The 16,418-nt window shown below is 37.2% G+C and overlaps 1 protein-coding gene across 7 annotated transcripts in view; it reads left to right on the top strand.

Moving 5' to 3' along the window:
- The window catches only part of LOC113084745 (regulator of G-protein signaling 3-like), a 61,986-nt gene that overhangs the window by 38,144 nt on the left and 7,424 nt on the right, over window positions 1-16,418 (top strand). For 5 of the 7 annotated variants that reach the window (XM_026254955.1, XM_026254949.1, XM_026254948.1 and 2 more), the window contains one exon: window positions 5,588-5,658. In XM_026254955.1, coding sequence (XP_026110740.1) covers window positions 5,588-5,658 — 71 coding nt within the window. Of the gene's footprint in view, window positions 1-5,349; window positions 5,494-5,587; window positions 5,659-10,732; window positions 10,835-16,418 lie in introns of those variants that run through there. The other 2 variants (XM_026254977.1, XM_026254964.1) reach the window with 2 other exon arrangements.

Genomic DNA, 16,418 nt, shown 5'->3' with positions numbered 1-16,418 from the left:
AAATAGAGATATTATCATTCTTTCTTAATGTGATGGCTACTGTGGCTACAAATAAACAGAAAGACTCGACTTAATAAGCAGGCTATTTTCATAAGCGTTAAAAATAAATAAATAAAATAGAAATAAGTGTATTTATGTGTGATTAATTTTGAGTCCTGATAAGTTAAATCAATATGATCAATGTATCACTTATTCTATAGTAAAACATCGATGCTTTTGAATTTGAATATTTAACAATGCATGCAAACAAACGGCCGCTTTTATCATGTTCGTTTTGTGATTGTGCATGTTCCAGTGATTTATTTCTTATTAGTTTTCTGATAACTTCTCTTTGTTGCTGAAATTATGAGGTTGCATGACGTTGTTCTGAGAGGCGTGTAAAGGGCGTGTTTTAGTGACGCAGCAGAGCTTCAGGCCCTGACTGTGGAAACCCTGCGCTATTCTGGCCTCGGTGCTACTGGTCCGAGGCTATGAGCCCTGCCCTGCCCGCTTTAAGCCCTGGCTCGCACTGGCCCGACAGTGGAAATGCGGCTATTCAGGCATGTTGGGGAGGAGTGTTTCTGTACTGGCACAATGGATGTGGACTTGAAACATGTTGGCACAGTTGCTTGGGTGAGGGACAGGTTGAAAATGTCTGTGAAGACCCCTGCAAGCTGCTCTGCACATGCCCTAAGCACACGTCCAGGAATGCCATCAGGGCCAGCAGCCTTGCGTGCATTGATCCGGCTCAGTGCAGTGTGGACATCTGTGGAGGTGAGTTTGAGAGGTTGGTGGTCTGCTGAGTGTGTAATTTTGGTGGCCATTTCCTTGCTGTCACTGTTGAAGCGAGCATAAAAGTCATTTAGCTCGTTAAGGAAGGAGACGTCCGTGACCGTTGGAGTGGAGTTGCTTGACTTGTAGTCACTGATGATCTGGATGCCCTGCCACATGAGTCGGGGGTCAGAGTTGGAAAAGTGTTCCTCTACCTTCAACTTGTAGCAGTACTTGGCCTTTTTGATGCCCCTTTTCAGGTTAGCCCTGGATTTACTGTAGGCCTGAGCGTCATCTGACCTAAAGGCAGTGTTGCGGGCTTTCAGCAGAAGTCGCACCTCCTTGTTCATCCATGGCTTCTTATTAGGGTATGTTGTTGTATGTTTTTCTGTTGTAACACTGTCAATGGTGGAGTTGATGTGATCCAGTACAGAGGAGGTGTGGATATCTATGTTCGTGTGAGAGCCACAGGCAGCCTGAGAAGCAAACATACTCCAGTCAGTGTGTTGAAACCTGTCTTGAAGTAAAGAGTCTGCTCCAGTTGGCCACACTTTCATGGTCCTCACTGATGGCTTCACACGGTTGATGAGGGGTGAAAACTTAGGGGTGAGAAACAAAGAAAGGTGATCAGACTGTCCGAGGTGGGGGAAGGGGGTCGCGATGTAAGCTCCATTAATGTTTGTGTTTGTCCAAAGTTTTGTCTCCTCTAGTGTGGCAGGAAACATGCTGGTGAAATTTGGGGAGCACTGTTTTTAATTTGCAGTGATTAAAATCATCCGCGACAATAAAAGCAGCCTCCGGGTGAGCAGTCTGTTGTTTACTAATGGCTGCATGAAGTTCGTTCAAAGCAAGCTTGGCATTAGCATCCAGTGGAATATAGACTGTGGTTGTTATTATGGTGGAAGTGAACTCCCGTGGCAGATAAAAAGTTTTACATTTAACCATGAGAAACTCTAGGTTAGCTGAGTCGTAGTTTTTGATATTTTTGGATCAAAATTTATTTTCGATGCTTCAAAAAATTCTAACTGACACTCTGATGTCACATGGACTACTTTGAAGATGTATTTATTACCTTTCTGGACATGGACAGTATACCGTGCACACAGTTTTAATGGAGGGACTGAGAGCTCTCGGGCTAAATCAAAAATATTTTAAACTGTGTTCCAAAGATAAATGGAAGTCTCACGGGTTTGGCACTACAAGAGGGTCAGTTATTAATGACATAATTTTGATTATTGGGTGAACTAAGCCTTTAAGTTCTGTGTTTTCCACTGGTGCTTTTGTCTATTATCATTTGGATTTGTGTTTGGTGGTGCCGATTCTCTCCTGTGGAATATTAAAAGTAGGGGTGCTCCGATCACGATCGGCCGATCGTTATGCGCATCTCGTCAGTAAAGCCGGTTCTCTAATCAGCGGTTAATTCCATCAGGTGCGTGATTTCACATAGATCAGCTGTTACTACACAGAGCCGTTGTTAATAGAGAAGATGCGCAAATCCACTTCATTTTCAGCGTTTTTTGGCGCATCTTCTCAGTTAACGGCTCTGTGTAGTAACAGCTGCTCTATGTGAAATCACGCACCTGATGGAATTTACCGATGATTAGAAAACCGGCTTTACTGACGAGATGCACATTAATGATCGGCCGATCGTGATCGGAGCACCCCTAATTAAAAGCACTCTGTGATTATACTCCTTTGTGTGCTAACTTTTCTTAAGTTTTTCAAACAAGAACTTTTTACCTTCTCTAATAACTAATAATAAAATATTGTCAAAATACAAAAGTTTTTCTTTACAATAATTTCATTCTTTTCATTTTTTTCTTCATCGTGATTTAAGAAGTATCACCCTGATGTTTCATTGATCCATATGACTTGTGCCATGTTAGTAGTCTACTGAAGCCAAATGATAGATATGTGGGACAACCAAAATGTGGAAATGCAGGAAAACCTTCCTCTGCTGGGATGCGCCAAGATTGAATAAGCTTTGAAAGGCATAGTGTAAAACTTGATTTTGTGAACTATAACTCTTAAACTTCAGACATGGTACCCCTGGTATAAATTTATGTTATGATTAGCTAAGCAACTAGAAGATGCCCTGTTTTCAAAAGGTACAGTATGAGGTAAAATAAACCCCCCACCTTTGGCAAGTATCACAGCTTGGAAATGTGACCCTGGAGCACAAAACAAGCCTTAAAGGGATAGTTCACTTTCAAATTAAATTTTGGTATGTTTTAGCTTACCTCATATACGCACGAGAGATAACTTCCGGGGCTTTCCGCGCTTGCGCAGACTAAGCCAGAGCACGCGCAAACATCACACGACAACAGGAAGCACGTGCTCCCTCAGAGCAGTTGGATGTGGTTGTGTACAAGAGGTAAAAACAATAAAAATTCTGTTCGTTTTCTTACACAAACCGCTCGTTTCGTGTCTTAGGTCATCAATGTGTACTTATGATGGGGAATTGTTTAATGTTTAATTGTTGTTTAATTGTTTAATGTGCATGCTCTTTGAGGTGGTGACCATAGACCTCCATTATATGAGTCACAGACAAGAACGGTTTGACCTAAAAATATAAAAATGGGAACTACTGCGGAAACAAAGACACCTACATCTTGGATGCCCTTGAGCTAAGCTAAAACGTATCAAAATATAATTTGAAAGTGAACCATCCCTTTAAGTCTCTGGGTTATATTTGTAGCAATAGCCAAAAATACACTGTATGGGTCAAAATGCTAAATTTTTATTTTATGCCAATAATCATGTTATTGATGTGATATGATGTTTGTGCAGTGCACTTCAGAGTCTGCTAAATCTTCTTGAAGCAGTCAAACACAAGTTTTAAAATGCATTTCTAGCAATCTTGCAAGCAGTTCTTTCTGAAATGGTTCTTGTTCTTCCAGACCTCAGCTTGACCTCCACCATTCCTGTTTACTGCCATTTCTTAATTACATTACGAACTGAGGAAATTACTGCTTAGAGGAACCCGTGGCTTTTGATTGTTGGAACTTTTGAGAAGGCAGAGTGTTTATAAAACTGAAATTTGCATCAGCTGGCCTTTTCTAACAATGATTGTGATCAAGCTTTAGATCTAACAAGCTAATGTCTGAGACCTTGGTAAAGGTTATCTGATAGCTCAAGTCTTCTGCATGAGGCACAATTAGTTTTTATTAATTAATTTATTTTACTCTGACACTGTATTATTTAAAAACAATGCACTACTCTTTCTTAAGAAGTTGAAAAGACCGATTCATCTTTATAGATCTATATATCTGTTGGACAGTGGTTCATAATCTACTCACTTAACTATTCATAATAATAAATAGATAAATGAAAAAATAAATAAACAAGGGATGCACAAATTTCGCATGCCACTGTATCTGTGCAGGTGTTTTTTTTTCATGCATTCTCCGGCAGTTTAGAGTGATTATACTGTGAAAGTTATGTAAAATGTCATATTGTGTGAATCTCTTTGATTGCAATGTTTTACTATAAAGCCAATAGTACATGAGAAGTATTTTACAATTGAGAGGTAAAGAGAGGGGGAAAAAAGATCAATCATCTATAACTCTCCAGCTCTTGGCATCAGAGCTTACAGAAATGGCTCCTTTGGGAGTCTTGGTTTTCTGCTTCCCACATTCAGGGTCCTAAGATTAGTTGCTTTATTGTGATGCCACAGTTAACCTTTCTGACCCCTTGAGATTATGGGTGGGTTCTGATAACTGTATACCCATGTGACCTCTAAATTCTGGAGTTTGTTAAATTTAAGACAACTCAGTTATGCCCAGTCAAGTTATTAATGCTATTAATCCTCTTAAACTCCACATATGTTTCCATTCCTTCCATTTTTGGTTGTTACACCCATATTTTTTTTTTCCCAATCAACAGTCAAAAGCCCACTGTTTATTATTATTATTATTATTATTATTATTATTATTATTATTTTGCTTTTGTTTTTGTTCAAATAATCTGTTGCACTTGGATGTACAACACAATAAAGAAGAAGAAGAAGAAGAAGAAGAAGAAGAAGAAGAAGAAGAAGAGGAAGAAAAATAACTGTTAATCCTTCAGTTTCATTCCGACATTAGATTTTGCATGAACCCAGGCCTAGTTTCAAACAGGCTACAAAAAAAGTGTTGTACAAATATACAAAATATGACCTTACAATTTAAATAAAATAAAAAAGAAGAAGAAGACAAAAGAAAGACAGCAATATTTCTTATAGTTGTGCCAGTGTCACAAGAGTTTGTTGAAACAATGCTTTTGCACAAGATGGCCTAATTTTCAGAGGTGTGACTAATCCTGAGGGAGCTCAGACGCGATACAAAACATGATATACAGAAGGGGAAATATTTGTCTAACAAAGAGAGCCAAGAAAAGCTGTTTATTGTCCAGTCGCAACATGAGAGTTCTATGCCTTGGACGGCCACAGCCAGACCATGGGTCAATATGTGACCTATACACAATGGCTAATTCTTTTACATACAAAGTTGTCTCAACCCTTCAGACTGACAGCCCCCTCCCCTCCCCCTGTTTTCCCCTCAGTCCATTCCTCCTATTATATCCCTCTGAGGACAGGAAGTGTAATGTGACTCCACGGTCTGAGCCCCTTGTTTTAATCTGGGCATGGCTGGAGGCCAAGTGAGTCTATCACATTCACACACAGTCTCACACACTCGCTGTGGAGGATTACAGCGACCAGGGTCTCTCACACACACAGTGTAGAGCTATGGCCTGTACCAGGCGGTGAGGATTAACTTGTCTTGGTTTAGCTACTTGTGGAACTGGAATTCTGCATTGTTTCCTTGCTGGATGATGCCGACTGTTGGTCTCTCCACAGCTGAGCGCCGGCTCCGAATGCAGCTGTGAAGAGGGTCCTGACGGGACCAAGAAGAAGAAATCCAAAAACCTGTAAGTCCCATTCCCAATTTCTCATGTTTGTCACTAATGTTGGAGAGTGTTAGCAGTCTCCACAAGTTTCTTATTTTGTCATCTAATGTGATGTTTTGAAATAGCTAAGGATTCTCAGAAAAATCTAATAGTTGTTCTTCAGTTCTTCCTTAGTTCTTTCAGCCTAATTCAGTTTCCACTAGTTTTGTGACGCAACAATGGCAAATGCAAGGCTAGACCCTGAAATGATTTCTCTTTTTAAAGAGGTCTCATTTGTTAACATTTAATGTTGTCTAATTTAGTCAATTCAGTAACTTACAATAAGCAATACATTTGTTACAATATCTTTGGTAATGTTACTAAATAAAAAGCAGCTGTTCATTTAAGTTCATGTTAGCCGAGGTCAGTTAAATAATATTAACAGATACATTTTTTTTCTTTTTCAAAGTTGCAAATAAAAGAAAATTGAATTTCAGTCTTTCTACTTCAGTATTTTACCTTTCATTTAATGTTGCTTCATTGTTTTTTGAGGCTGAATCAGTATTGAGCTTTCATAGACTCAAGACAATAACACCACATCATGAAATCAGAATGATTATAGTCAGGATTTAGAATGGCTAGGGGTTTGAATTGGAAATGAATGAATGAAGGGCACGCTATCTTTTACCTAATTTGGCTAATTTTAAGGTAGAATTGCATGCATCCTTCAAATATAGTTTAAAAATGAACACTCTATTTGTGTGTGCTCTGTATTGTGTTACTAGTTTAGAAACATGCTGTTAAACTCTATTTTTGAGTTGATTCACATTCTTAGTTCCATGTTGGTTATGTTGGTTATGAGCTTGTGTGTGTGTGTGTGTGTGTGTGTGCGTGTGTGTGTGTGTGTGTGTGTGTGTGTGTGTGTGTGTGTGTCCCATCCTGAGTGATACTATGTTAAACTTATCAAACAGTTAATCTGAGCCTTTGTATCACGAGGTGTGAATCGTGCTGAAGTGTCTCTTGGATTATATTAAAGGGGTCATATGATGTGATTTCAAGTGTTCCTTTCTCTTTGGCGTGTTACAAGATGATTGATAGATAAGATCCCTGAAGTTGCAAAGACTAAAGTCTCAAATCCAAAGAGATATTCTTTATCAAAGTTAAGACTGCAACGACCCTTAAACGGCTTGTTCAAACATGCCCCCACATGTCTACGTCACTATGTGGAAATATTTGTGTAATGCCGCCCAAATGTTCACGCAAAGAAGGAAGGGGTGGTTTCAGTAACCTTGCTGCAGTTAGTGTTGAAGCAGCTGTGTCAGGGTGTGAGTGTGTGCGCGTGCCTGAGAGAGAGAGAGCAAGAGAGAGAATGTGTTATGATATGGTGAATCTCATAGATAGATATTTAAAAATGTATCATGTCATATACAGACATAATTTTTTGAATTAATTATTTCCAAAAGCCTTTAACTTTAACATCAGACTTCAGCAGGGGAGGGACCCGAGCCTTTTTTGCTTTAATACAGTATATTGTAAAAAGTAATTATTTGCTGTGATCAAAGCTGAATTTTCAGCAATGTTGAAAACAGTTGTGCTGCTTATGTTTTGTTTTTTTGTTTTTTTCAGGTTTCTTTGATAAATAGAAAGTAAACATTTATTAGAAAATTCCTTACTGTTACTTTTGATGAATTGAATTTCTAAATAGAAGTATATATATATATATATATATATATATATATATATATATATATATATATATATATATATATATATATATATATATTCAAAATAACAAATAAAAAATGTTACTTAACCCAGATTTTTGTACATACAAAAGCAAATACAGAATACATACATACATGTATATATATATATATATATATATATATATATATATATATATATATATATATATATATATATATATATATATATATATATATATATATATATATATATATTTTTTTTTTTTTTGTCATGAACATGAATCATCTTGAATTTAGAATTTGCTGAAATGTGTCTATAAATGTATTTCTTTTTAACAGTGTTTTTCACTTAGAATTGAATTTAAACAGACACAAAGAGAAGTGTTTAGAGCATTGACACCATTTTATTAGCCTTGCAGATCTTGATCTGTGGTGAAATGATCTGGCATCTTTACTAGCCGCTGCTTTCCCAGATCCGTTAGACTAGAGGGATTAAAACGTAATATTCCACTGACTTGTTTAGAATATCTCTACTCTCTCTCAAAATGTTGTAATGGTTGAATCTTGGACATAAACTAACTGGCCATATTATTTAAATCAGAAGGACATTAGATCTCAGTGCAAGTAATTCATGTTGTGGGAGAGGGTTATTTTACACACACACACACACACACACACACACACACACACACACACACACACACACACACACACACACACACACACTATTAGTTAGCAGCTGTTCCAGTTCTGTTGTTTCAGCTGCATTAAGTCACAGTAACACTAGACTTTGCACTGAATTCACTTCCATTCATACACATGTGAAAGTGGGAGATTGGAAACACAAACTCAATGTGAAGAAGTTTCATCTTCCACTGCGTATCGGAGTTCACCTGTAAAATAAGCTGTGTCCCGACAGAGGATGTAAAAATCACAGATTAACCAGTTAACCAAATTCATAGAAAACAAACTCAAAAGCATAGTCTGCAGTGTAGTAATAAACCCCGATTTGTATTCAATTATCCTTTCTTTTACGTAATGTCAGTTTGCAAATAGCTGGTTGGCAAATGTTATTTACACTAACTCCACCAACTATTGTTTGATTGATCCAGACAGCATTACAAAAGAAACCAACTTGGCAATTGGGACAGTAACAGAGACTAGCAACAATGGATCTAGCTTTTGACAGTCGACCGGCTTGAATTTGCCTTAATCTGATCCAATGCTTCTCCCTTTTCCTATCACATATCAGTTCAGAGAGGCGTTTATTTAAAATATTTTGTTGCCACTGTTGTTCCTTTCCTGGACTCTTTAGATACACAACAAAATGGCCTATGTGAGTCCACACACACACACACACACACACACACGTTTGTTTTTGTGAAAAGTGGGTTCATCCCATAGGTGTAATGGTTTTTATACTGTACAAACTGTATATTCTATGGCCCTTCACCAAACCTAACCCTAACCCTCACAGGAAACTTTTTTTTTTTTACAAAAAAAACTCATGCTGTAAGATTGATAAGCGTTTTGAAAAATTGGCAAATGGGTTATGTCCTCATAAGTCACCCTCTCCTTGTAATACCATGTCATTATACAGAAACAAGAGCACACACACACACTTTCATTTTTCTACAGGACTCAGTGAATGCCCACAATGCAGCATATGCAATTACAGACATGCTGTTATAGTGAGCGTGGAATGTGGGCAGCACTCTGTTGTGAAATGTATGTGAAAGTGAGCCTCATTTGGATGAATGACATCACTAGGGTTGAATTTACATCTTTTACAGTTTGTATGACATCTCAGCAACCGTTGCGATTCTACAGTGACTTATAATATCATAAATATGTTTTTACAGTCACTTCCTGCTGTAATGTTTGTGAAATCCAGCATTCAGTTGCTCATGTGAAGCAGGATAGACAGTGTACTTACCTACGGAATATGGGGGAAGCTGGTATCATCTTCCAAGCTTAGCAGACCCTTTGCAAATATGAGTTCACTAGTGGTCTCATTTTATTAGCTGTATATCTCTAACATTTTTAATGAAAGATCAGGTCAAGGTCTCGCTGAGCAGCTAATATCTGTGGCATATGCAGGGAAATATGAAAGTGCTGACACTCAATTTAGTAATGCACTCAGATCACTCAAATTGCTTGTGGTCACTAAAGAGTAGAAAGATGTGCTCCGAAAAGATGGAGCACACAGACAAATGCATTTAGTTCATTTTTAGCCATGCAACATTTTGGAGAAATATGAATATGCGGATTCGTTTAACATGCACTAACCCGCACACAAATCCAACTGAATTACAGAAACAAATGTACACTTTTTGTTCTACTTAAAACTTTTGTCCTGTAAATCCTTTATATTTGAACACAGAGATGCTGTAGTGCTTCTACCGTCAGAATGGAGTAATGCATGTAAATAAATAAACAAACTTCATTCAACTTTTTTTCATTTATTTTATAAATAAATAAGTGAATAAAATACAAAGGTGTTACAACTCACCGCATTTTACAACAATCTCGCTCTCCCCTGTTTGTTTCAAGTTACAAAAAAGGACACACTTGAGAACGCAGTGGTGTGTGAAATTGATCTTAAGTTGCTAGAAGCGTTTTCAAGTTTGATCTAAAGATCAGAGATCAGTTCACATGATAGCAGCTGCACCTGGTTTGGCTCTAACAGCAGACTAGACACGGAAAGCAGACACTGGTGCTCATCTGAGATCAGTATTACTGCAGACCTCTGGTGAAAGAGAGTCTGCATGTTCAACTGATCTGAAAACAGCTGAGCTGTGGCTCACCCAAGGGTCCAGGACACAGCTGCTTTCACGTTACAGGATGCATCTGCAGACCTTCACTGTCAACATCAGCTTTCGAGCACGGTTCCCAGGTGTGGTGTCTGAAGTGCCTGTCACCTCATTACCACATTATGAGCATTTCCATTCAAAGACAAATTCAACAGAGATGAAATTAATGGGCATCTGGTGAAAACTACTCAGTGTGATCGTGAATAGTCTCAATGATCCATAACATGCACTCTAATGCCATGTACACTACTTATATATAACACCTTTATTTGAAAGAGAGAGAGACAGATGTGATACCACGTTTATTTGAAATGAACTAGTGAGAGCAAACAAAGAAATAAATAAATACAAAATGGCGATCACTCAACACCACCTAAAACGTTCACTTGAACATTGAAATCAATTTAACAGAAACAATTAATATTCATAAAAAAGCTGTCAACTAGATGTAGATGGACAGACTGTATGTGGAAGAGGAGTGTGCTGTAAACACACTGACACACAGTACAGCAGTCTGGGGTAGTGGAGATCTGGACTGTGATTGGCTCACACTAGTTCTTCCTCCATGAGATCTTGTGCTATATAAAGACACAGAAGCTGTGTGCGGTTAGAGGAATGTGATGGTCCCAGCACCTTGCTTTTGCACTCCTCACACACATTACACACAATGGTGGATTTCTCTGAGAGGTACCTTGAAAGGTAGGGACCAAACGCTCCTATAAGTGTCTCCTCTGGCGCTCGGAGAGTTCTCTCAGTAATGAGATGAGGGAAGGAGGGAGGTCAGAAATACTTTAGAAGAGGGAGAAGATGAGGGTGACTGGAGTTGACGTCTCCTGTGGTTTGTCTGACAGGGCGTTTGGGAGGGCTTCACATGATGTTTCAGCTTCTCTTTCTTTTGATATTTGGAGGTTCTGCTTTGGACTGTTTATGTTGAAACTTATTTACATGAAAGTATCTTTACCATTTTGTGTTGGTTTAAATCTGACGGTAAATTTGAATGTTTTCTTTCCTTATGATCTATCTATCTATCTATCTATCTATCTATCTATCTATCTATCTATCTATCTATCTATCTATGCACACAAAATATAGTTCACTTCATTTTAATGAGAAAATCATGAAAATGACATTAATACACTATTACAATTGTTAAATATTTATGCATAATTTATACATATTTATACCGACTTTATTGAATATTTTTGTATCACTTAAGTAATAAAAACTCATTTTTAATTAATATTATCATAGATAATAATGAAAGATTAAACACAAACAATAAACAATAAACACAAACAATGAATTAAATTTTAAACATCCTTAAGCTTGATGAATTAATATGAATTGGCTATATATATATATATATATATATATATATATATATATATATATATATATATATATATATATATATATATATATATATATATCAGTAATATTTTTGTTGTGTGTGTGTGTTAAAGTGATTTTTTTATGAGAGTGACAAAACATAATAATACATCAAATAAATAAATAAATAAATAAATAACATGGAGTTTCAAGAAAACTTTTGTGACTTAATGTGATAAAATTCCATATGACTATAGTCCAACATTTCTTAGTTTTTAGTTGTGAAGTCTGTGAAATGGTCTTCAATAATGCACTGAGGAAAAGGTGACATTAAAGTGACATTTACAAACCAGGTAACGAGCGCAGATGTACAAAAACACATTGCTTGAACAAATACGAGATACAAGCAATACACATTGCTTGAACAAATATGTAATTCATAGCTTAACCAGTGTTTTGGTGCAGAATCCAGAAACAGGACTCCTGTTGGATGGACATCTGTTTTAAACTGAAGTCTTACTGCGAGTCATCACAATAGCTGTCACATCCGAAATGTCTTTCCCAGGGCAAGTGTCCTGGTTTCACGGCCTGGAATAGTGCTGAGCTCTATTATGGGCAATAATATGAGCCGGGCAGAAAGGGAATTGGCAAAGCCTGGAGATAATTGTGGCTTGCAGCCATCTCCTCTCCTCCTCTATCTCTGGCTAACCCTGCAGGGCTGGCCGTGGGGAAATGTCTGTCGACAGGCCCAGAGGAGCATCCTAATTTGATCAATTCCAGTGAGGGCGTGTCCTTCCTGCTGAGAGATTACAGGCCTGTGCCGTGAGGAGGCACGGGAGCAGCTGCTTCTGCTTGATAATTAGCCCTAAATGAGGGGTCACGATCTCTCAAGAATGATAGACGCTTGTCTGCTGCCTCGCTCAAGCAATGCAGTCAGCTTTAGGCCGCATTTACACTGCATGGTTCAAGTGGACCAATTTAGATTTTCTCCTCCTGTGTGGGACAGATCTGAAATGGCCAATGAAGATGTAGGGAAAAAGCACATGGATTCCGTGGATTTTTTCCCGATCAGTTTCAGGGCTCATCATATGTGGAAATAAATCTGATAAGAATCGCATGTGTGCCTGCCGTGATAGCAGACAGATCAGATATTCCCCTTAATGTGAGTTGCATGTTTTTGAAAGTAACGAATGAAAGATACCTAGTTGATTAGAGGAGTATTCATTTTGTTCGTTTGTGTGAAATAAGAGGCGATCTGGCACTGAAATGTGTTGCTTTTGAAATCATTGCCGCTGTTATCGGTGAGAGCAACTTGTGCAAAGACAAGTGCTTCAGTCTATTCCTGACTGTTGTGGAGACTCTCTGTTTGTTTGAAATCACAAAATAAAATGCATGCAAAAACATGCCTCTGCTCTTGTTATACTATCACTGATGAACACATTTGGTTTTAATGAGAAAAAAAAAAATATACAAGGACAGATTAGGACACAGAACTGCTAAATGCTAACCATTAACCGCTAGATGGTTATAGTGGATCTGTGTATATAATCACTGTCGTGAAGAATCGGTACTAATTCGTTATTTTGATACAAGGATGAAACTTGATTAAAATGTTTCTATGAGTTTTGTCAATAAATTAAACTCATTGCATTTATATTTGGGATTCATCTGCTTTTCTATACATAGCATGATTTACAAAGTGTGTGCAGTTTGGACTTTTAATATTACTGTTTAATACATTAGCCCCGTTAAGCGTCCTTCAAGTTAAGGCTGTGTAGTGTAAATGCAGAGAAGTTGTTAGTGGCTCATGAAAAAAATTAAAAATTAAAAATAAAATACCTTTCAGATATAGTCAACCACATCTGCAGTGTAAATGCAGGCTTAATACATCAGCTTCTGACACAACTGGACATGCAACCAATCATGTACTTTGCCATATGGTGTCTGAAAAGTTTTAATTAAAGAGCTTAGCAGTTCAGATGTTTAAGCTTGTAAATAAGAAGGGGGGACCAGCATCATCCAGTCTAAACATTTAAGTTGTAAGTGTATATATATATATATATATATATAAATGATTTGTGATCATGTTAATAGATGTTAAATTGTAATGTTAAATAACGTCCGAATCAGCAGATTTTATAGTTTAATTTCTCTTAAAACCTTTACCTAATTCTTTCAAGTCCGAGTTATGACCTTGACATTAATTTAATAGTTCTGATCTTTTACTTTGTCAACCGTTGACTCCGGGAATTTTATTTATTTATTTATTTATTTGTAGCTCAAAAAGTACAGCATCATACTAATGGCAATGGGTTCGATTTCCTGATATATGAAATTATAAAACTGAATGCACTTTGGCTAAAAGCATAGCCAAATATGAAATGGTGTTCTTCATAGGAACAGATTTGTAGAAATGTAGCATCACAACACTTGCTCAGCCAAGGATCCTCTGCAGTAAATGGGTGCCGTCAGTTCAAGCATCTGATAAAAACATCACAATAATCCACAATTAATCCACTCCAGTCCATCAGTTGACATCTTGTGAAACAAAAAGCTGCATGTTTGTAAGAAATAAATGCATCATTAATGCATTTTAATTCCAAACTGAATTCTATATCCATAATATTGCATTCTCCAGTCAAAGAGTCATCTTGTCTGAATCAGGAGAGAAATATGCACTGATCAAGCACCATTTGCTAGTCCAAAACAAATGTGGGTGGATTTTGTTAGATTACAACAGAAGATGGACTAGGGATTTTGGCTGGAAAGGTGAAGTTGAGTAAATATTCACATCACTTTCATAATTGTGTGAACTATTCCTTTAAACGAAACAACACTGAGATCACTATTTAGTCTCTAGGGCTACGAAACAGCAATAAAACAGGCATGCAGTGCATCTTATTTTCCTCTGGTGACGCTCATCTTACCCTGCACTCTCTACTTACACTGCATTTTTTGGGAAGTACTGTAACAGCACTAAATGTGTCCTTGAGTATTTTTTCAGTCCACTTTCTTCCTCTTTTTATAGCTCAACTAATACTCTGTGACACATTTCAACTGGTGTGGCTTTCTTCTCGTGCAGAAGGGCAGGCGGACTGATGCCACATGGCCATTACTAATGCTGTTGCAAAGCAGTGTCGAATCTCAACACTGTGGCACTGAACGGCCAGAGGGGGTTTCCTTGGCCAGGCACGCACACACACATGCACACACATACACACACACACTACACACACAGACACACACACGCACGCACGCACACACACACTTGAATGTTCACTGAATGCCAATAGACACTAAATATGATCTTATCACTACATAGATATCCTGTGGCACCCTTCTCTACATGACACTTTTTTTTCATATTTTTTACTTTTTTCTTATCTCTGTTTTTCTTATCTCATGAAGAACATGTGCTGTGTTCATGGTTGTTTCAAGCATTTTGGAGAAGTTGCTAACTAGCAAGTAGCTTCTGTCTATGTGAGATCAGATCTTTGTTTGGGTCATACTTCATCTTGTTGGTCACATTGTTCCAAATATATATATATATATATATATATATATATATATATATATATATATATATATATATATATATATATATACACAGATTATTACAATATTACCTAAAGGAATGTTTGAGAAATGTGTGTGCACTCAAATTTAAACAGTATGTTAAATATTATACATTTTACTTATGGTTGACATTTATATAATAGTTTTGGTATAGTTATTTATCTTAAAATCCTTTATATTTAAGAGTCTGGAGGTGATTTCAAGTGTATTCCTGTAGTTTATTTGTAGGTGGTTAAACTGGTGGTGTCACAGCTCTCTCCCATTCATCGTGTTAATAATGATCATATCCAGTAGGTGGAAGCATTGCATTTAATATCACTCTGGGAGCCTTACAAAACCTGTGTTTTTCTATGTGTTGAATGAGGACAAACTCAGCCTTATGTCACTGTGTACATTAGCTATAGTCCCAAAGCTAATGGGGCTTAGGGCTGTTTTTCTGTTGTTTGCATTTGTCTGTTTTCGCCAAAGCTACTCAGCTCAAAGTGAAATCTGAACTGGATCATAAAGTGTTTCATTACAATATTTTCCAGGTCCCATAAACTGACCAGAATCTTTCCTCTTGTGCGTATGATCCAACACCCTCCTCAGACCTTCTCATTTTAAGCCAGATCTCCCACTGGAAGTTAAAAATAAATCAGTCTGACACATTTCTATTGGCCAACTTTCCTTTATTCCTTGTAAAAGCACTATTTCTGTACCAAAAAAGTGCTTTGGAATTAAATTTCTTGTGATTTATTTGTTTCCTCTGCTCCGTTATCTTTTGCAAGTGGGCAAAGTTTGACATACAAACTTAAATGCAATCAACCAGAATCCATCCATAATAGGCATTTTCAATGATTTAAGAGCTGTTTGAAATCTAAGTCATGTGTGTAAGTTAGTTTATCTCTGATGATTTCAGCATTGTAAGATGTTATCTAAGCAGACTGACTTTACATGTTTCAATTTACGTCTCACCAGAGAATCCACAATAAGAAATGTTTACGTGTTAACGTCAGAGAGCTTAATATAAAACAGATTTGACTTGACGATTTTAGATTGTTTCAATTGTTTAGAAATCTCAAATCTTACACCAGAATGAAGTTCTCACGATACTGGATTCTCTTTCTTGTTGTACTACAGCATTCATGTGCGCACATTTATTCTCCCCAGTTAACTAAATCTAAAGCTTTCCTTTGGCACCATCCTAAAATGTTAACACCAGTTCTAAATATTGTTTACTACAACTTTATTGTAGTTAATTAACTAAAATTGAAAGATGTGTGCACCCATTATGTTATAGGCGCTATAGTTTTTCAAGCAGTTGATTGCTCATAGCTTTCAAAATAGCGTTGTCGCCTTATTTCTGAAGCATCTGGCGTGAGGAACTTCCTCTCAGTTT

The sequence above is a fragment of the Carassius auratus genome, chromosome 5, assembly GCF_003368295.1.
Source record: "Carassius auratus strain Wakin chromosome 5, ASM336829v1, whole genome shotgun sequence".
Taxonomy (NCBI): domain Eukaryota; kingdom Metazoa; phylum Chordata; class Actinopteri; order Cypriniformes; family Cyprinidae; genus Carassius; species Carassius auratus.
Note: the sequence above shows the minus strand (reverse complement) of the source record. Positions and strands in the feature narration are given on the sequence as shown.